This window comes from Ooceraea biroi, chromosome 9 (assembly GCF_003672135.1).
Source record: "Ooceraea biroi isolate clonal line C1 chromosome 9, Obir_v5.4, whole genome shotgun sequence".
NCBI classification, from domain to species: Eukaryota; Metazoa; Arthropoda; class Insecta; order Hymenoptera; family Formicidae; genus Ooceraea; species Ooceraea biroi.
In genome coordinates, this window is record NC_039514.1 from 9,048,568 (window position 1) to 9,070,466 (window position 21,899).

A 21,899-nucleotide genomic window follows, 5' to 3' on the forward strand; every position below is an offset into this window, starting at 1 on the left:
ACCAACGAGTCACCGCTGGCGAGAAGCCTTCGAGAAGCACTGTATTCGAAACTGAGGACCACAACTCACAATAACTTGTTAGCCATGGAGATCTATATAGATTTTACTCGCCTTTTTTTGAGCGTAGCATTTGCGATCGGTGCGAGACCATCTCGACGTAAAACGAGGCTTCCTCGTTCGGAAACTATACGCTACGTTACGCCGAGAGAAGTGTCTTTGTACATCTGGCCCGCGTCTAGACGCGTAACAAACTAATCGCAATATTAATCCGTTGTAAACGTCAAGCAGGGCGACCAATGCCCGTTTATCGGTGTCGTGTCGTGATAAGTGTCCATAATGTCTCGTAAAAGAAAAAATACCAAAAAAAGATAATAATCCTACGGTCGTAATGAAATAAAACGGCATTGTCTAATGAATCGATAACCAGCTATTCCGACTCGATTAACACGAGAGTAGTCAAGTAGTATGACAGATCGATGTTGTATTAACCAGTTGCAGTAGAGTAGCATTCACGTCGATTCGTAGAGCGAACACGTAGAACACCCGCAGCTGTTAGCAACTGTCCCCCTTGCCCCCGTAGTCAAAATCACAAATCGATGCAAAGTGGACTATATAAATGTATTTATTTTGTACTGAATGTATTTCTCGCATTGATGTATTTTTCGTGAGCAACCTCGACGTAGCGCGCCACGTCGGGAACGACATTCTGATTTTACGAATACTTTACCGTGTAAATGTAAATTTTATAATGTTGTAATAAAAATGCGTTTCTCTCTCTATCTCTATCTCTTCTAGCCATGAGCCATCATTAACGTAATTGCGCGCCGCTGCGGTTACGTAGATGCGGCAGATCGATAAGACGCTTTCAGCCTTCGTAGATAATTCGTGGAAATGCTGCCTCGTGCGTTGCAATTAATCAATGTTTTCATTTAAGTTTCGCAGTTTTTATTCGAATTACATAGTTTCTTTTTAATATTGCAGATAATTTGTTTTATATTAATTTAATATTTTTACATTAAAGATTTTATTTCTCTAGTAAAATTATATAAGCTTGAAATCTTGAAAATAATGAGAAAAATTAATTTATCTAAATTTGCGTACTCCAAAGCACGTTATATAAAGTCAAATATTTTTTATTATAATTTTCGTCCTGATAACTATACAAATGTCAAATTGCAAATTCGGAATGCATCAGCCACTGGTAACTGCACATTACCGTATCTTACGTTGATACCGTACAGCTCAGTCGGCGTTTTACTACTTCGTGATAAAATACCGGTCGACCTACCTGCTCGACGCCATCTGCAACCCAGCAGCTGTATCCTCCAGCCTGATCCAAGTCGAAGCTGCAGTCGAATGCGTTTCTCACGAAATTCGAACGAAATTATTCATAATCAAGCGCACCGAGTTGAACAGCAATCGTTTGCAAATCAGTCGTGCGAAGGTATACCCGAATTAACAACAATACATTAAATATCGAAAAACAGAAAACGAAAAGTGGAGAGAAAACTTATTTAACAATAATGGACTGGTAGAACAACATTCGCACTGGGCTCGTTCGCGAACAACAGCGGATTGATATCGATTCTTCAAGCCCTCATCGGACAACAGATTGCAATTTTATTCCGTTTCACGCGACAGATTAACAATCCGAAATGAAACAATCGCGGGATGCAAAACTCACTCTCTGTGATTTCAATTTAATCTCCATTTAATCAATTTAATCTCCGCTTCAGTCCTGAAATTTCAATTTGCAGGCGTGATCCGTCGTCCCATTCAGGCTGCAAAAACGCACACGCATTCGCATGTACACAGAGTGCGTCGAGGATTATTTAAGGGGGAAGAACGAAAATTTGCGGATCCGAGAGCGCGGAGCGCTGGACTGGCCGGAAAAGCGGCCGGAAGTGTCCTCCATGCACGAAGAAAACGACGAGATTTATTGTTTGCCAAGGTACGTACATACTCTCTTAACGTCGTTAACATAATGCCTTTACTCTCACGCAATAAAAACTTTACACAATAACGTCGCATCCGTCACGCACGGTGATAATCCTTTCAAATATATATCGAGTCATGCAACGAGACACTATTTCCGGTACTGTGCTTCCTCTCACGTGCGCTACGTGTGTTACATTCGTCAGCCGTTAATCCTTATCCCAAAACGAGGATTTCGACGAGAACGCTTGTATTTCACTGATGGAACACTGACTCTCGTCAGTGCTGCGCCAAAATCCGACAAAAAGTAAATCAAATAAATTTTTTACGTGCTGAAAACAATCGAACAAAATGTACAGTGCACATGAGAGAGAGAGTAGACTACCTTTTTTCTCTCGCGAGAATAAAAACATTTGCGCTCTGGGATAAGGATTAAACCGTGACGAGGCTGCACCCACAGAAAAGATTTCTGGACTTAATGCTATTACTCTTTAATCTATCATAAAATAAGATCGCTATAGCGACAATCATATTTATTATTGAAAAGAAGCATATTTTAATCTTCAATAGAAAATTCGAAAATTTAGATTTAAATAATCTTCGTGCTATCTCATTCATTTTCTCAGAAGGATTTAGATACAAATTTGTAGCAAGTTCAAAATATTCTTGATTTCACAATATTGTGAGATCTAAAAGACATCTTATTCTATTTTTCTAAGAGAATTTGTAGAATCTGCACAAAACGGCCAATATTTATGCGTTGCAATCGAAAATCGGGAAAGTGTTTCTGTTATTTACGATGAATAAATGCAAAAGATATGGAAATATCTTATCTCGAATCTTATTTCTCAAGTAAGTATATTGTATATACTTACTTACATTGCACTTATTCATTGTAAATAACAGAAACACTTTCCCGATTTTCGATTGCAACGCATAAATATTGGCCGTTTTATCCGAATAAAGGACGGCGCCGAGTCGACGAGCGACTGTGAGAAAATGACGCGTCGACATCGACAAAGCCTACTATAAAGTGGCGCTAATATCAAATTATTCTACATACAAGAATATATAAGCATAAATGTTACTCTTGTCTCGAGACAGTAAGACAATGTTATTTAATTCGAGAGAGAAGAATAGAAATTACTGATTTAAACTAAAAATTGTTTTATTTTCATATTTTTTATACTTGTAATACGATTAAATTAGTCAAGAATATTTTTCGTCTTGTTATCAGAAATCCTTTCTGAGGGTGTGTCACTCCAAATGCTCTCTCAATCGCGTTCTTCGGTATCGTTTAATTTCGCGAGTCGTATTTCGTCGCCGACGTTTGATCGCCCTGCACGCGAGACAAATCGCTGGTGCTTCGTTGAATTGCCGATTGTGCGATCGGATTTCGCCATCCTTGCAGGAAAGAACAAAGAGAATTGACGTCGTACTCCGAGGCGATTAAGAGCTTCAATCTTTGTTCTCTTGGGCGAATCGCAGCGATCGGATGCTACATCGGCGAAAATCGCGGTCTTTCAAGAACGTGCGAGCTTGCACACGATCGCGAGGCTCGCGAAACATGCTTGCAAGCAAGCCTTCTGCCTAAAACGTTTCCTTTCCTATCGGTATACAGAAATCAACGTGACGTTTAATCTCTCATATGGTAGAAACTAAAGCTTTTCTTCATTTTTTTTTCTTGTTTAAACCGTGAACAACTGGAGGCGTGCGCGATTGCCGGCGCGTGTACGCCACTTACTTATTTGTACGTAGAATTATTAGTTATTCTGCATTATAGTGACGACGCGGTGTATCTAGACTTTCGTTCCCTTACGCGAACGTTATTTAGAATATTATTTCAATGAGCAAGTAACTAGGAGAGCCCTCAGGAGTTTTCTCTCTCTCTCTCTCTTTTTTCTTTTTCTATTTTTTGCTTTTACGGACCGTTCTACAAACGGTCCTCCGCCAGAACGATAACGCGCCCTAACGCGGTCCCTCCACCGCGTCGGTCCTTCCTCCGGCAGTCGGAATGAACGGTCCAATTGATTTCGCATATGTAACGCGAGAGATTCGAGACACAACCGTGACGCGATAATGCATCGAAAGGTGCATTCTTCCACTCGCACTCCTTTCCTTTGCTCTCGCTTCCACTCTCGCTCGCCCTCGCTCTCCGATTTATTTACAACGGATCCTGCTGCAGGTTCCGAATCGCGCCTCCTCGGAAGCATTAATGATCAGAGTCGTCGGCCAAAGGGACCATTACTATCGTTCACGGAAAGGTTAACGGTGAGGTGCACTTCAGGGAGGCTTGTGACTTAGCGAAGCGTTAGTTTATGCGTTCATCGATAGCCACTCTCGACAACGCTGTGGGATTTGCTTGAAAATCATTCTCTGCGAATTTTATTTACCTTCGAGTCTGCATGCAACTTCGCGCAAGAGGAGATGAGTACGTTAAAGTCGCTGTTAACGTTTTTGCTATCGAGAGCCGCTTTCGAGAGCCAGCAAATTCTGTTGCAGCCGAACATTAAGCAGCGTATCCTATGCGATACGCACGTATTCGCCATGAGTTTTCCGTGAGGTGAAGTCGCTCGATCGCAGAGAATAAGTAAGTTCCGTACGTCATCATCGACCATGCATTTTATTCGGATATTACAAAAAAATGGCCTTAATAGCGCGCAGCTAATCGTAAATGAGGGCGCTTGCCGGGATCTGACCTACTTCTCCTTTCTCTATTAGCAGATGTTCTCTACTTTTTTTTCTTTTTTTATTTTCGCGCGTTGATGAAGTTTTTCTCACGTCAGACAGAATTCGAGCTTGATGCACACTCGAAAGTTTCACTCTTTCAAAGCGACTTTTCCTTTTCTTCTTCTTCTTCTTCTTCTTTAAGATGAATGTCTGTTCCCATTGGGATATACACTATTCTTTCTTACTAAGCGACTCTTGAAAGCAAGACTTTCTTGTAAACATATACAGTAAGATTCGCTTGTTCGTTAACAGAAATGTGCGGCAGCGAGTTTCATGAAATTAAGTAACATTCTCTAATATATTCTGACTTTTCTCTCTCAAATAGATATCTCTTAAATTTATAACAACTTTAAATATAATTTTCGTGGCGATATTTACAAACAGTTTATAAATGTTAATTAATTTCTGTTTCTATAAGACTGCTATCGTACTTTAGATTCAACTCAAATATCCAACATACTTCTCTTTAATAATTCGCAATAAAAACTAGGAACTAGCAATCGTGAATACAATGATTGTTAATCAAATTCCGAGGAAGAATGATCGATCAGATCGACCGTTACTCTCTCAACCCCCGATAGCGAAACTGTCAGGTGCACATCCAGCCTTGGATTCGTTTTCCACGAGATCGAGTCGCGTGATTCATGTACGAGGATGGAAAATCGGCTCTTTCGGGCAGATCTGGCGGCCCCCGCGCGAATCGGATAGTATCTACAAAATCTCGATAGGTTTGTCATCTTCGTCATCGTCCTCTCCCGCGATCCTCTTCTTTTGTCGCCGCCTCGAGGAACAGGAACTTCCGCAATGGGACGCAGACCACGGGGATTCTCTCTCTCTCACTCTTTCGCTCCCTCTCTCACGCACGTAATTCCCGTGTACGCAGTAGTAGACACGCGGCATTCTTACACGAACGGATACACTCTCGATTACGACAGACACTCTCGTAATTAACGGATCTATTTAATTTATACGCTTAGCTTATTATGTATGTGTGTGTATGTGTATGTGTGTATATTCGCACTATTGCGCGCCGCACAGGCGAACGTTACACTGTCTCTCCTCCCATTTACATCGGTTCCTTCTTTCATCGGCATCTTCCTCTCCTTGCCATCTCTCACACTCTCGCTCTCTCTCTCTCTCTCTCTCACGCTCTCTCACTCGTTTTTTTTGTCTTGCACAATCGGCTTCGCGGCCGAGTACAAAGTTGCAGGTAGTATAGATATACTCGGTACGCGTACCTGTCTACCACAAGTGCCGGTATATATATATATATATATATATTATATATATCATTAATTATATATATAATCGCTTCGAGATGGTAATATCGTTCGACTTATATGGGTATCTTCACGTGTCCGTGTGCATGTATGCGTATTCCTGGACGTGTGTATAATGCGTGTATATGCAGACGGGACGTCTGTGTCTCCGGGTACGTGTACGTGTATCTACATTGTCTTCTCTCCTTATACAGATTTACGAGTATCGTAGAATACGATTCCTACAATATAATGCAGTATAGCGTGTGTCTTTAAACATACATTTTAGAATTTGGTACTCTCGTCGAGACGACTCGCCGCACTCGCCGCGCTCGCCGTACTTTCGCGCCTCCGTTCCCTCATTCGGAGTTCCGTTCGCACTTCGGCAAGCAACGCAAACTTTGTATCTCGTATCTCGCGTCGCGTTGCCGTCGATCACCGATCGATCGGGACATCCGCTCTCTCGAAATGATCTCTCGGTCGCGTCGAGGGACCGCGATCCTGCGGAGAGGAGAAACGATCCCAATTCCGCGACAAGTGGAAATTACGTCTCCGAGGTCTCCGGGTCCACCGACCCGACATCGCACGAAATTCTCAACTATCTCAAGCGCGGCGGTCGCGAGAAATATCGGAAGCAGCTGGTACAAACTGCGGAATCTCCGGTGACAAGCGAGAGGGACGTTTCGGAACCGGCTGAATGCGAACGATCCCAATGCCGCAGTTCACGTTTCCCGCTCGCAGCGCGAGTAAACCGCAATCACGTATCCTTCCACTGCAGTTTCGAGCTTCTCTTTGCTCAACTTCACCCCCACCGATCGAATTTCCACCCTCCGACGCGTCCTCTCAATCCCGCGCTCGAGCAATAATCGCGCTTGGCAAATATCGCGGAACGCTCGCTCGCTCACTTATTCCGCGAGGACCGCCTCGAAATTCTCAATCATCTGCGGGTATTCTCAGCCGACGTATATTTGCGAGCGGAATGACGCGCCTGTCAATGCAACAACCCTCGAACGCGTGCGACCAAATTCGTCGCGTACGGTAGATTTATCTTTGCGTCGTTTGAAGCAGCCTTAATGTCGAGGGTACCAACCACTTTGTCTCTCCTGCGCTTTGTTCGAGCAACTTCAAGAGTACCCTTGACTCGCGAAATTTATGGTAGTGTACGTGCGATCGATCGAGCGATCCGTGTTCACGATTACGATACCGACGATCAGTCATCGATTTTACAATTCATCAAGACACGAATCTCGCGTAAAGTACCTCGCCGCGTTGACCGATCGGTGCGATCAATAAGATCTCGTTAAACGTTTCTCGTCGTCGCTCAAGATAAGCGCGGACCCGCCGGCCGCTTCTCCTCCTCGTCGCTCCGCTGCACGCCACGATTGACTAAGACGTATATTGCAATATTAAGTTGGCAGTTTTCGTTACAACGCGGTTTGAACTGTCGTGGTCTCGTCGAGGCATTTCGCGCCGGCGGTGATCCCGCCGCGATTGTTGCACGCGTTGGACGTCCAGAAGAGTCGTCCGATCGGCAACCGCAACGTCCGAGCGACGCGAGCGTTCGTTGGGGATTTTTTGACGACTCCTGGCCGCTGCGATCGGTCGTCAATTCGATCACGAGGAATCGGATGATGCGAGCTGAGATAAAATTTCTTCGCGAGTATCCCGATATTTGTGTGAGACCGCCTCGGACGTTTCTACGCGTTCGACACTTACAGATATGGTATCAGAAATAGATTCTCGCGCCTCTACGATTATTTCTACCGTAAAACTCGGTTGGGCCACGCTCGTCGTGCGATCCACCTACGTCTACCGGAGTTTTGACCACCGTGTCTTGAGCAATTTTTGCGTTCGCATCCGCGGACGAGTGACGATCGCGAACGTCTCTAATGCGTGGCGTAGATAGGGCTGGGCAAGCTTGATCAGTGGCGAACGCTCACGTCGTCGCTGTCTTTATCTCTGCGCAATGACAAACGTGGAAGTGTGCACGTGGATCGGCTCTCCTGGCTGTTTCGACGCGACCGATCGGCGATCGCGGAGAACGCTCCGAACGCGAAGCGTCGGCGAGCGATTGATTCCTAAAGCTGCTTTTCGAGTTAGCATCCGCCACGAACGAATGGACGTACGAACGCAGGAACGAATGAACGAACGAACGAACCTACGAACGAGTGAACGAACGCACTTGACTTCTCGGTCCCCGACGTTCCTCCAGTCTACTTTGGTTTTTCTCTGTTTTTTTCCCTATACTTTAAAAGTGATTTACCTAAATACGTGCGAACAGTCACATTCTCGTGTGCACTACAATTTGCGTATGTATATATATATAATATATATATGTGTATGTATAATATGTATATACTATTTCGCAGTAGGTACTCTCTTTGTTTAACGAATACAATGCTCTGTATAAAACTCGTATTTACAAGGTGATCGATTTATATATATATATATATATTTATATATTTATATAATATTAATAGTTTTGTTGCTCTCTTTTCTCTCCGTTGCATTAAATCCCGAGATGTCCGCACGTCGATGGTGCTCTTTATTTTTACAACGATTTCATCTATTTCGTAATGTTACACGCGATATATAAGTGCCCGCCGATAACGAAAGTGTTCATCCTGCCAGAGGATAGAGGTCATAATTTCCCTCTCTAAACGGTCGTATAGAATTATAACGGTAATAAAGATAATAATAATAACTTCTCAATGATATTAATTGTAATAATAATCCCGACTAGAAATGTTGTCAGGTTTACCTAATATGTTATAAGGACCTGACGTGGTTGGCGTAAGGTAATCCTGAATAAGGTATACCTAAGAATATCCTCATCAGGTTCAAATATGTATGACCTTTTTAGGGTTAAAATAATAAGGAACATATTAGGACCTTCTTACGTTATGCTTGATATTTCAAAGTACAAATTTTGTTGAGGTTTACGTTATTAGTACCTACTAAGGATTTTATTCCTTCATCCTGATATTTTTAAAAATTTAGAGGTAAAGGTTTCCCACATCTGGTCCTACATCGGACCATACGTAGTTTATCATATTATAATGTACGTTATATACTTAATGTAGAAAGAATAGTAATTTCTACTTAATTTGCGAGTATTAATTATTTTTATATCATATACATTTCAACGTACTCGATTATGGAACAATAAGAGACAAAAATCAACACAAGTGTGTGTTTTCCGCCTCTGATTCACCAAGCGACCGATAGATGGCCAGGTCAGGCGTGACGTTCTCGCAAGAAACATTTGGTTAGCACCTTACAAATAACCATCTGGAAAACCGATCCGATACTCTTTTCTTCTCTTCTTTTGGACTCTTACTTAGAACATATACTAGTAGTACATGTTCTAAGGACTCTTACACTCACCGAAAATATCAAGTTTTAGTAATCCTTTAGACGACTTGGTGCTGTCTGGGTAGTAAGGATTTAATAATTCAACCCGATATAAACCTGATGAGGATATCCAGATAAGGACCTAACTATTGTGTTGCGTTACATGACTGATCAGGTCCCGATGAATTTACCTTATCAGGACCTGATAATAAAATAAGGTCAACCTGATCAGGACCACTGGATAAATTTCTAGTCGGATATAATGGTCGATCGTAGCGTCTTCAAGAAATTGGCGCGTCCTACGCGACGTGCGTGTGTCAATGTGCATTTTGTTAGTTGTACCGAATGCTTTCGCGACAAGGTATAAAATATATTTTTACAAAATTGCAATAAAATTGCGTCGCGCGTTTTCAAGGAATTAACGCATGATAGATCATTACGAATCATAAAGTTATCGTTCATCATTGATATCACTGTAGAAATGAATAAAATTTATAATATTTTATAAAACTAGCCGGTTCAATTGCACGTATCCGAAAGTAACATAATTTCATTCTCATTCGCGAATCTCCATTAAATTTTGTATCGAGGGACACGCACGAAACCTCCTAGTGTGAACTATTTTGTTAACTATTCGTATAGGTAATTGATTACGGAATTATCTAATTAGTTCGTTTCGCTTTACACCTAACTACTCGCTTATCTAGGGAAGAGTTGCTCGTCATTTTATCGTGGACGCGCCAATTCTTCTTACTGTTTGTCCGCGCGGCTTGAAGATCCAGCAATAAACGATAGGCACGCGTGCACGTTGCCGTGCACGCGCGGATAAACGGATATAGCTAGCATAGAATATATCACAACGACAAAACGAGATAGATCCTCTCTCCCTCCCTTCCCTCTGCCTTCCTATTTTCTGCTATTATATAGAAACTCCGAGTAGATAACGGATGTACAGTTATACAAATTGCATATAATGCTTCCGGTTGGGGCGGACGTGGAAGTGTATCGATACTTATATATTATACGCGAACGTAGCCGAAGAAAGAAACGAACGAGGGCTGGACACGCAACTCTGCGGCTCCTCCGCGCCAAACGTTATTTGCATCAGTCGCGTGATCGCGACTTTCGGAACCGGATGTCGAGTGCTCGCCGCGCGGAAAATGCGAGCCGAATCGAAATGTGCCGTCGAATTGGCGACGATCTGCGTTATCCTCCTTCTTGGATGTTGCCGGCTTGACGAGAGATCATGGTCGAGTTTGAGCACGGTACGTGTGTACTTTTTCTAACGAATATCCGTTTAAGTTGCTGATGCTACAAAATGACTGCCCCGTCTCCGATGAGACGGAGTCGATAAAAGTGACCGAGGTCGTCTAATAAAAATCGCACGATCCCGTGTTGTCGTATTGGTGGAACGTGACGCTCGCATACGGCCAACCCTCCTTCGTTTCTCTCGAATGTGGATGGCGGTCCAAGGCAGAATCTCCGACTGGGATTACCTACTTTCATAAAGAATTCTCGCGGGGTACTGAGGCAGGGAGCTCCTTATTAAATGCGCGACTGACAGAAGCGCCTGGTAAACGGACTGTTTGGCGATTGCGGGGCAGAATGGAGGAAGAGAGAATGGGGGAGACGAGAGGAGCACAAGGGCGAAAGCGTAGAACGGGCGGGAAAGAGCCGGAGGGTTGGGGTTGGGCGTGTCAGCTGGTCGATATCCTGAATGGCAAGCTTCCACGTCGCAGCTTGCAGTCAGCCGCTACGAGAGAGAAGGCCAGCAAAAAGAGAACGCGCATGTGTATGTGTGTGTATATATAGAGAGCTTTAGAAGTTGCGCGCCTTTCTCAGGCAATAGATATTAAAAATCAGGTCGAAAAAAATATCGTTCAGTCAGTCTTGAATTAAACACCCTGGAGAACATTAAAAAATGCTGACGAATAAAATGATTTAGATAATAACCAATAATGGAAACTGTATTTTTTTATTTAAAATGAAATTCCATTTTACGAGATCACAATTTGAGATATAATTATCAAGATTAATAATCAAATACGTTGATTCAATTCTCGTTAAATAACCGATTACAAAAGGGATTCGAAAAGGGACATTGTTCTGGGTTACTGGGGCAACCGGTATATAAAAGGAAGAAGCTTCAAGTGTACGTTTTGGAAACTTCTTGCAAGTGATCGACGTTCGTGAACGAGATTTCAGAAAGTGCGAGCAGCGGGTTGCGCGACATCCGAAATGGGAAAGTGGAGCACCGCGCAATCAACGTTAATTAAATTGACAAAAACTCGTCGCTGCAGCGACGAAACAGAACGAGATAACAAGACCATTAAGATTACTAACGGAGGCTAAAAACGCAATCCACTTAGATAATAAATTCCAGATAACGGAATCCTCCCCTCAAGCGAAAGTAGACGTCGAACGCGCGCGCCGAGTTGCCTTCTGCCTTGGTTCGCCGGTCCGCCTCGAGTTTTCGACTCGATTGGAGCGTTCCTTACGTCCGATCTATAATCGTCGTACGTCCCGGGAGTTACCCTACGTAAAACAGTCGCGACTACGTAAGTTACGAGCTAAGAATACTCCCGGATTGAGCCACGTGCACACGCACGTACGGAAGACGCCCTCGGACGAGTGACGAGATCGCCGCGCGATCTCGCCGTGGCGGCGACGCCGGGTCTCTTGTCACGTATACAGAAATGGAGAGAAGTCGCGCGCGTTAAAAATCGTACAAAAGTCCTACGAAATGAAAGGCGACCGTGTCGGCCGTGTCGACTTGGCGATAATCCAAACAAATGCGGATGCCGAGCGGAGCGTAGCCGCCACCGCGAAACCGGAACCGCTCTCTCGTCGTGGGCGTCTCGTGTCGCATTGCCCCATCTCGCGTTTCCGCCTCTCGGGTTTTCGCGCGAACGCACCCCCGCGTGAATCCCCTCGCGATGCATCGACGTACCTACATATACATGTACTACGCACGCATTGTTCCGCGTACGCACGTGTGCACGCACGTGTGTCTAGTATGAATACGCGCGCGTACCTAACGCGGCCGCGTACGCGCGCGCGCGCCTCTCTTTTTTATTACGTTAATATACATATATACTTATATATTACTCTGTGTACTTACTTAAACAATAAGTCGCACCAGTCTCCGATAGTACATCGTTTATCTTCGTTCGGAATATGAACTTTTCCGCCCCCGTCGTTATGCTCGGTTCCTAACGCACCCGCTCCTACTCGCGCACTCATATCATCACACGCGCTCATTCGCTCTCGCTCTCGATCGCACTTTCTTTCTCTCTCTCTCGTTCTTTCGCTCGCTCGCTCGCATACAGACGCACACATGCCACCACGCGATTTCCGCTACGTTTCCTCCGCGCTCGAGCGCTGCTGACGGCATCAGAGCGACGATCCTCCCTCGACCTCGACGAACGTCAATAATTCTATATTTTTTCATCCTCAAGCCGGCTCCGATTCAATCGTCGCAGACGAGTCTCAAACCGACGAGTCACGGTGTCGTCCTTAGCGTTAGTTAACGTTACTATGTAATGGTGGCTAAATTGACAAGTTTTTATATCGAAGGTATTTTCTCCGTTAGTTTAAGACCTAGAGATACCTAGACTGGCAATGTTTTATGGTATGTATGCTCGTGGATTCGCCTTCGAGGTGTTGAGCTCCTGCTTACGTCCGTTTTCCGCGACATGCATGCCTACGCGTGTCGCGCGCAACGTGCCGAATCCTTAACGAAGGCGTGGAGAGCGCGACGGACCAGCTCAGACGCTAGCGCTTATCTAGTAGCTGCTGATCGACGCGCGAGGACTGCTACTCGCGCACTGGCCATCAGTAGCCACGACGCCGCGCGGTGGTCAAAGGGCGCGGTTGGCTAGCCAGCGCGCCAGACCATGGGCGGTTGCGTTCGTCCGTTTTTACTCGCTGGTCGGTTAGCGAGAGTAGTAGGCACCGGCCGCGTGGCTGCCCTTACTCCACCCGCTGCTACTCGCGGTCGTGACCAAGCGAGACTACTCGTCCTCGAGCTAGGCGCGCGTTTCGAGCGAATGTCTTCCGCCGCTCGCTGGTACTCAGCTACTACTTCAGCTACTCCGCCCACGTCGAAGTCTTGCCGCTCTTGTTCTGGCTTCTCGCGACTTCCGGCCCTCGTCCTCTCGTCGTTTGGCGAGTGCTCGCGCCCGCACTCCTCCCGCTCGGCCGGGTCCTCTTCTCGATCCGGAGCGCCGCGACGTCGCCGTTTACTTTGCCTCCTCGAGCAGTACGAGATCGTCCGCGACCACGTCGCTGATGTGGAGGTAAATGATCCAGTACATCAGGTTGAAGCAGACGAAGCACACCGGGAACACGATGCGTGAATACTTGTCGATGTCCGACGGCGTGATGCCTGTACGGGGAACGTCGAGCGAATGTTAGAATGGTCGCGAGGCGCGGGGTGACGGAGGGTTGCATATTTCAGTGAGCTTCCGAGTTCGCGCGGTGCCGTTTCTCAAGATAAGAATATACAGAAGAAGAAGCGTTCTGGTAGAGACAGTGCGTCGTAATGCTTGAAAATAATCAAATCAAGTCGAGACACGAGAGCGTCTCGAGATGCAACAAGCGTTTCATGGTACATGATCGGTGACAAGCCATTTTCGGACGTGTTTCAAGCGCAGAAGAGAAGAATACAGTACAACGGTCGCAGCCGCGTGGTATCATCGTTAGTGAATCTCACGTAATCTTAAAGCACATCCATCATCTCTACAATTCCTTTAAGGGGGGAGCCTGCTTTAGAACGTTGAAAATAAGGTATAATTTTACGAATTTTTTTGGAGAAACTATACAGCGGATCATTATAAAACTTTGATGCATTTATTAGTACATGTTTAAAGATAAAACAAATTATTTTTTGATTTGAATATATCGCCTGTAGAGGTCGTCCTGGAGGCATCTTAGTGCAGCCGGCATTGTAAATTGGTGAGCATTCTCCTGCCTCCAAATTTCATCCAAACTGAAAAATTGAAATATTTTCTTGTTATTTATGAATTCCCATAGTCGATAAACCTTTAATATTCATAAAAACATTAAGTTAAACAATTAGTTTTGCATGAAAAAGTTTAAAAACTTTGCCTAAAAATCGTACTTTTGTGTTCTAAGCTCCACCATTTTGGCACTTTTCAACTTTTTTCTTCTCTCTTTGGTTCATCGACGATGGGAATTCATAAATAACGAGAAGATATTTCAATTTTTCAGTTTAGACGAAATTTGGAGGCAGGAGAATGCTCAGCAATTTGCAATGCCGGCGACGCGGCTGCACTAAGATTTCTCCAGGACGACCTCTACAAGCGATATATTCAAATCAAAAAATAATTTTTTTTATCTTTAAACATGTACTAATAAATGCATCAAAGTTTTATAACGATCCGCTGTATAGTTTCTCCAAAAACAATTCGTAAAATATACCTTATTTTCAGCGTTCTAAAGCAGGCTCCCCCCTTAACGGGATCCTTCGTACTGGACCTTTTACCTCGACGATGATACCACGCTCGGAGGCATTTCGAGCTCGCTGACGGTGAAGCCGTCGCAGTGACATTTATCGTGCCCCGTTCAGAAGCTCGTTGAAATAGCAGCCTGCCAAGCTAAGAACCGTATACTGTTTGATAGCTTGCCAGGCGAGGGGTTAAATAGTGTTATAAAAGTGCGTACATGGTCTACTCATACCGTAGAGCTTGGTGATATCCTTGCCAGGGTGAATAAGATGTTGCGGCGCGCCCGCCGATTCTTCGTCGGCGCGGCCGTTTATGGTGTTCTCGAGTGTCCCACCTTTGCTGTGTGCCTTTGGGTCGTGCACCTTGAACCGCACCTCCTGGACAACACGGGACCACTTACAAGAGACACGGCAATACGCCGTGGGGTGATCCTCTCCGAGGTTTACCCCTTGCTTTGTCATGGATTGGCATGCGACACCGAGGACCGGGCAGTGTGTGTTTTATCGTTCAACGCAGTGACGTCCGATTCAGCGTGGTTATCGGGACGACCGAGAGACTCACCTGCTGCTACGTCGCTCTCGCGACGTAGCCTGTTAGTCAATTTATTCGCTGAAGGAGGAGTGCGAAAAGTCTCTCGGTATGGAACCGCGGTTTAACACCGCGTTTAGAAACGCGCGGTGCGATTGCTCGTGCGTTCAAGCAGAACGAATTCGTGAAAACTCAGTCAGATGCTGGTGTAAAGTGCTGCTGATTATAAGTACTTCCGGCGTGGAACGTGGGGAAAATGTTACTTTTAGTGTAATCACTGAAAATTTCGAAATATTGCAAGTTGACGCAATATAAAAAAAAAAAACAGTATTAACAGCTGTACGAGGCGCCGAGGAATGCTGCAAAGTTGTGAAATATTCATGACAGTCGTATTACTTTCTTATTAAATAAACACATTAAAAAACACTAAACTAGAAAAGACCAAGTATTAGATTCGATTTAGCCTCCTCTTCTCTCGAAACGAGCCAGGAATTCCGAAAGAAATGCAACTTGATTATCAGAAACGTAATCAAGTGCGAGTCACGTATCCGCACTCGGACGTTTCCCGCCGAATCACGAATAATTAACTTCCTAGTCGTAATTAAACCGTCTTATCCTGCTGAAGCGTTTTACGAGCGTCCTTCATCGTTCGTCTCTGTCACTCGTTCACTCCTCTCTGCCCCTCCATGCACTGTCCTCCTCCTCTCTCTTTCGTCTCTCTCGGCCCTTTAATATTTTCCGTTTTCCCCTCCCTGCCCGGTCTACAATACCCGAGATTAAAAGAAAATTTATAGTGCGTTGTGTCCGTGGCGGCACGGAGCACGTCGTCCAGCGCGTTGCGCGGCCGAATGGGAATTCATTTCGCAGAACCTTTTAGCTTCTGACCTTTCATGGGTCGAGAGCCCACCCCTGTCGTTCCTAGTCTTTTGGGGAGGAATGCATATTTACACTGCGCGATGGTACGTGCACCTGTGTCGAGCTGGATCGAGAATAATGCCCGGCTCCGTCCTGTTGAGCCTGCTCTTGTGACGAGGGAGAGAAGAGCTCGCTTAGCTCTAAAATATCCGTTTCCCCGCCGACTATTGGAAGCTACCGAGTTTCCATGATGACGACCACATTACACACAACACATTTACATTTCATCAGACATTGAAAATCTATCAATAAAATAGACAAAAATCGATCTGATTAGGTGGGATTTGGTTTTCCTCGCGGTGCTCCGACGTAGGCGGGACAAACGACGTTCGCTTACCGCGGCTCTCAGGAGCCGCGTGAGTTTGCATGAGAGGCAGGTGGTGCTACAAATTATATGCAGAAAGTATATAAAAATCGTGCCACGATCGGCGTCTGGATGTCTCCGGCAGAGCCGATCGTCTACGCGCTGAAAGAAAAGCGTGTAAAAATCGTGCCCCTGGGTAAGAACGGTAGCACGTTCCGGGTCGCCTGGTTACGTAGGCGGCGACTGCGGAAAACGGTATTCTCTCTGCGTGGTAAGAAGGAAATTCGTTAACGACGGCACTCTGGCCGACGCTACTCACAGTTTGCTTAGGCGCGTGATCGCCATGATCGCCGGGCACGCGCGGCGGTCCTGGGTTCTCGCTCGCGGCCTTCATGCTCTCGGCGATCTTTTGGAAGCGGTTCTTCCGCATCTGAATCCTCTTCGCCATATAGCCCACCGTGGCGTACTCTGCGAATAAGAAGAATCCACGGGAATGAAAACACAATGTGAACGTTCGACGCCACGACACGACTGCCACCGTAAGACCCCGGGGGGGTCCGGGGTAGCCCGGGTTCACGGGCCTCACTTCCATCCGTCGAGAATCTCAGTCACATGCTTGCGCTCCCGGCACTTGTGTAGAGCTCACGTGCAGATGAAAGAAAGCCATTTCCCTGGAAACCCCTCCGCGCGGAATAACCGCGATGGCGAAGTACCTTGGCTGTCGTACTTGTAATGAGGTACTCGCGATCGCGGTCGTGAAAACGCGACAACGTGCGGATTGCATGTACGATATACGTGTGTGTCGCAGGCCGTGCCTAGCTAATCGATGGAGCGAAACACCGCGGGCTCTCATCACCGCGTTGGCTCCTCGCGACCGTTTCGCGAGAACGACCCTCCATCATCGTGGAGGATCCCGAACGGAGATCCAGAGGTCACTCTCTTTCCGGTATCGTTGATAACGACCAGTAACTAGTTCTGCGATTTCGAGGAAAATGGGTCCCTTGCATTTGTCACGTGAGCCCTGCACAAGTATCCGTCTACGATACTCTACGAGCTCGCTACTGGAACGGCACGGCTCCGAGCTATACGGAGTGTATGAGAGGACGCAGGATGGAAAGCTTAATGGCAGAGCGACGTGAAGGCACGGAAGAGTACACGATCGCACTCACCGAGCAACGAGGCAAAGACCATGACGAAGCAGGTGCCCAGATAGACGTCGATGGACTTGACGTAGGAGATCTTTGGTAGCGCCGCGTTCGTCGAGGACATTAGGGTCGTCATAGTGAGCACAGTGGTTACTCCGAGGGCCACCCGAGCGGGGGTCGCGTTTCGGTTTAGCCAAAAGCTCACCCACGATATTATGACAATCAGCCCCGAGGGTATGTAGATCTGGATCAGGTAGTAGCCCATCGACCGTACGAACTGGATCTCGCAGGCCAGCCGCGAGTAATTCCCTGCGATTAAAAGATCGAAGGTCAGGATAGGGAGACGGAGAGGCGCTATTTAATGTCTCTTTATCTCCCGTGCTCACTGTCCTTCCTCCTCACTGTTCGTTTATCTCTCTCTCTCTTTCTCACTTTCTCTCTCTCTCTCTCTCTCTCTCTCTCTCTCTCCCCTTGTGTGTCTCTCGATTTCTTTCTCTCTGTTAATTATTAGTTCTCTCTCTCTCTCTCTTTCTCTCTCTTTCTCCCTCTCTCATTTCATCTCTCTTCTCTTCTTCCATCGCTTGCTCTCCGTGCTCTCCTCCCTTCGATCCTCCCTTCGTTCCCCTTGCCCGATTTCCCGTTCCGTCACTGGCCTCTGCCAGGAAAAGCGGTTTCATTGTTCGCGAGTAGCTCTCTCTCTGTTTCTTGCGCCGGCCGGAAATACGGCGCGCCAGAGCTGGCTGGTGGTTAAGTGAAATTCGCATCGCCGATGCCGCCGCGACTCTTTGTGCTCGTTGGCGTTGCCGTGTATACGTATTATCCGTCAGCGTGTGGTGCACGCGCGTGCATACACGCGTTCACCGTGTGAGGGATGCTGGAGCGGCGTGCGTATCGTGCGCCGTTATTCGAGAGGCATTCGGAATGCGGCTGCGGAGGGAGAGAAACGGGAGAAACGACACGAGGGATGGAAAAAATCGAGTTGTCCCGCAATTCGCCGCCCGTCCGCGAGAAGATCGTCGGCAATTCGGTACTTCGTACTTACTTCGCGCCCGCCGCTATCGAAGGGAAGACGTTGGCGAAACGAGAGACGTTAACGTGCCTTCCGCGTCGTTAGCCGTGATTGCGCACCGTCTTAATCGCCGCTTACGACGTCGTCAGCGGTTACCATGGGCGCGGCATGAACGCATCGAAGGATAAGAGCCGAGATAATATAACGTTCGCGATCGCCGAGATCGTTTTCAAGTGCACGCTGCAACGCCGTCGAACGTTATTCGTGAAGAAATGAGAACGGCGCGGTGATGGACGACGTGGAGCACGCCATAAAATCATTATACGAGGATGGATGATCGTACCCGGGCTGAAAGTTCGTTCACGTCGAGCGAGGAATAAACGCGACGACGAGATATATTTCCGCGAGGAGAGACGATGTTCTCGCGAGCCGCGAACGCGAGGAACCTCCGAGCCGGCTTGATGATACGCTCCGCTAATGCACGCCAGCCAGCTCCGCTATTCCGGCCCGGATCATCGGATCGTGCGGACGCGCGAGATCGCGAGAAAGAGAGAGATCGATCGATCGATCGACGGCTTTTTTACGTGTAAAGTAAGGTAACACAGGATTGGCGACGGTTCTCTCACGAGCGACAATTGCGCCTGCGGACATCGGATAGCGCTCACGTGTCTCTCCACCTTACCCATGCCGTTAAAAGCGAGGGTTGAACAATTACTTGTTGGTGGTGGGCGGGTGGGCCGGGGCGGGGGTGGGGTGTGTGGAGGGGGCGGGTTGTGTTTATACGTTACCGGTGGTAAGACTAATCTCCATGGCACGTTGGCGGTGACCGAGGACCTTGAATTGAGGCAGGGAGACCTCGTTGCTGACCCCGACGCTGTTCGGGCCCTCGTTCCACTTGTACCGGATGTCCCTCATCGTGTATCCGACTGAAAAAATAGAGAGACCCCCCGCGGTTGGTACGTACCTTCGCGGAAGCCCTCAATACGCATTTCTGCTCCGAGGGGGCCTCCACTTACCTCGCACCCCCATCAAACCTCACGAGTCCGCTCTCTTTCGCTCTCTCCCCATTCTCCCTGTCGCGATTTTTGTTTCGTTCCTCGCTTTCTCTCTATCTATCTGTCCCTCTCAGTTTATCTTACTCTCTGTCCTTCTCCGTGAGAGGTGCCTCCGCAATGAGGGCCATCGATAGCCCAGATTAAGCTAGCTTTTTAAAGGGGCGTGTGGGCGGAATATCTGGCGCGTGATGAGAGATCGTGGACGATCTTCTCGATCGTCGAGCCACGATCGAGAAGCGGAAGGCGCGTATTTACGAGTCCGTCGTGTCGATTATTGTTTCTGATGTTGTGGATGGTGGATGTTGGGCCAAAGGTGGACGTAATACTATTGCCGATACCCATTATAGTAGCCGGGGAGAGATCTAGACTGCGAGCTCTGCGAGTGTGCGAAAACGCTCGATTCTCCGTAGACTGTCCGTGTCGGTACTGACAAACAGCAAGGATGAGAATAGTATACCGTCCACCCGCAATCGTGAAGAGGAGACCAAGTCTAGGGACGATGGACACGCGTGACTCAACTACCGTCTGCGTCCTCCGTAGTGTATAGGTAAAAACCGATGAGTCGATCAGTCGATCGGTCGAAATGAATGGCCGCGGGACTACGCTGTCCCGCCGAGTAAGCTCGTTCTTACATAATTAAAATCGTGTTTCGCGAGAAGACAACACAGTGATCGGTGCATATCGGTGCGGGTAAAAACGGGATTCACACTACGTGTATGTATGCGTATATAACGCGTGCGTCGAGGGTTGCCGCGATTACGCGACAGACGAAAATTTCCGTTTGGGAATCTCCATCTCGTTCCGATTCGCATCTTACTGACGCAAAGTCGCTCAGATATAATTTTATCATATGATTTTTATTACTTTCATACATTCTTACACATGTATATGCGTACATACACATCATCCACGCGAGCTTTTGGACCAAGTTTAGAAGGAAGAACGAATAAGAGGGGGATATCTACCTGTAGATAGGTGTATGGTTGTCTGTCGTTGCCTGTGACCGAGCACGCGAAACTGCGGTAGTTCCACCTCGTTCGAGATGCCGACCGACTGTAGGCCGGCGTTCCATTTGTACCGAATATCGCGCATTGTGTATCCAACTGCCGGGAGAACAAGAACACAAATATCTTCGCTCTAACATACAGTAATTAGACACTCAGGTAGTGTTCGGTTTCGGGACGGGAGGGCGGGTACCTCGGGGGAGTACAGTAATTAGAAGCAAAGTTGTGTCGCGAGCAACCTAAACCGTTCCCGTTGTTGCGTCACGATCCAATTCTGCCGGGAAGTGGCATAAATTTCTCTCTTCTCGCGCGGAATCGATTTAGGATGCCCTCCGTGCCGCGGTATCACAGATCCACGTCATCCAGTTAGGCATTACAGCTCCGGCTGATACAGTTTTGCGTTTCCGGACTCGGAGCGGGAGTACGACATACTCTGAAATTTTTTCGCCGATGCAATATAAACCGTGAATATAAAAGCAGGAGAGAGAGAGAGAGCAATCGTAAATTCCGTTTCATTTTCTTCCCGTGCAAGAGAATTTTATATCAAAGATTTAGCTTCGCAGCGAAGTGGAGCGACTTTATTCCGCACGGATTTCGGCTTTTGATTTCTCCGAGTCTCAGAGTCGGCATAAAGAATACTGTAATCTTGCGTCGCGTTGATCCTTTCTCCGCAAAATAATGCCCTCTGACGACGTGTCCGTGATATTTCTCAAACCGAATCTGCGATGATGACGCTCGAGGCCACGCGGGAGCTGACGTCGATCAATTGATATCCTTCTTTGTGCCATCGTGAAATCAAGATTCTAGCGTTACCGGCAACAATGCTCCTCTCGGATGCTGCTCGCCTACACTTCGTCCTTCCCTTCCAATGAACACTTCGCGATCGATTCGCGCCTTTCCCGTGAATCGATCATAATTCGCGCCTATTTGCGTCCGGTAATATCTCCGCGCGGCCTCGAGCGCGTACATACCGCACCGAGAAACATTCCTCCGTAACTGAATCTTAGGTGATTACGATCGTTATACCGCATTCCAGGCACCAAAGTGGCATTCCATCGCGGTGGCGGCCACATTGCGCCGAGCATCGGCCAAACGTGGATTAAGCGGTACGCCTCCGAATATGCCAGATTAATTGCTTTTGTTTTTGGAATCCGATTTCGGATGCCGCCGCGTTTTATCGCGCTCGACGGCAG

General features: G+C 46.9%; 1 protein-coding gene across 19 annotated transcripts in view; it reads right to left on the bottom strand.

Annotated features, from left to right (window-relative positions):
- Nucleotides 1-9,250: 9,250 nt before the first annotated feature.
- The window catches only part of LOC105279014 (gamma-aminobutyric acid receptor subunit beta), a 44,526-nt gene continuing 31,877 nt past the window's right edge, over nt 9,251-21,899 (bottom strand). For 2 of the 19 annotated variants that reach the window (XM_026972687.1, XM_026972686.1), the window contains exons 5-10: nt 20,668-20,805; nt 19,436-19,573; nt 17,663-17,947; nt 16,813-16,961; nt 14,979-15,123; nt 9,251-13,665 (exon numbers count right to left, since the gene is read on the bottom strand). In XM_026972687.1, the coding sequence (XP_026828488.1) occupies nt 13,520-13,665; nt 14,979-15,123; nt 16,813-16,961; nt 17,663-17,947; nt 19,436-19,573; nt 20,668-20,805 (1,001 nt within the window). In that variant the 3' untranslated portion in view covers nt 9,251-13,519. Of the gene's footprint in view, nt 13,666-14,251; nt 14,269-14,682; nt 14,897-14,963; nt 15,124-16,812; nt 16,962-17,662; nt 17,948-19,435; nt 19,574-20,667; nt 20,806-21,899 lie in introns of those variants that run through there. The other 17 variants (XM_026972684.1, XM_026972683.1, XM_026972702.1 and 14 more) reach the window with 12 other exon arrangements.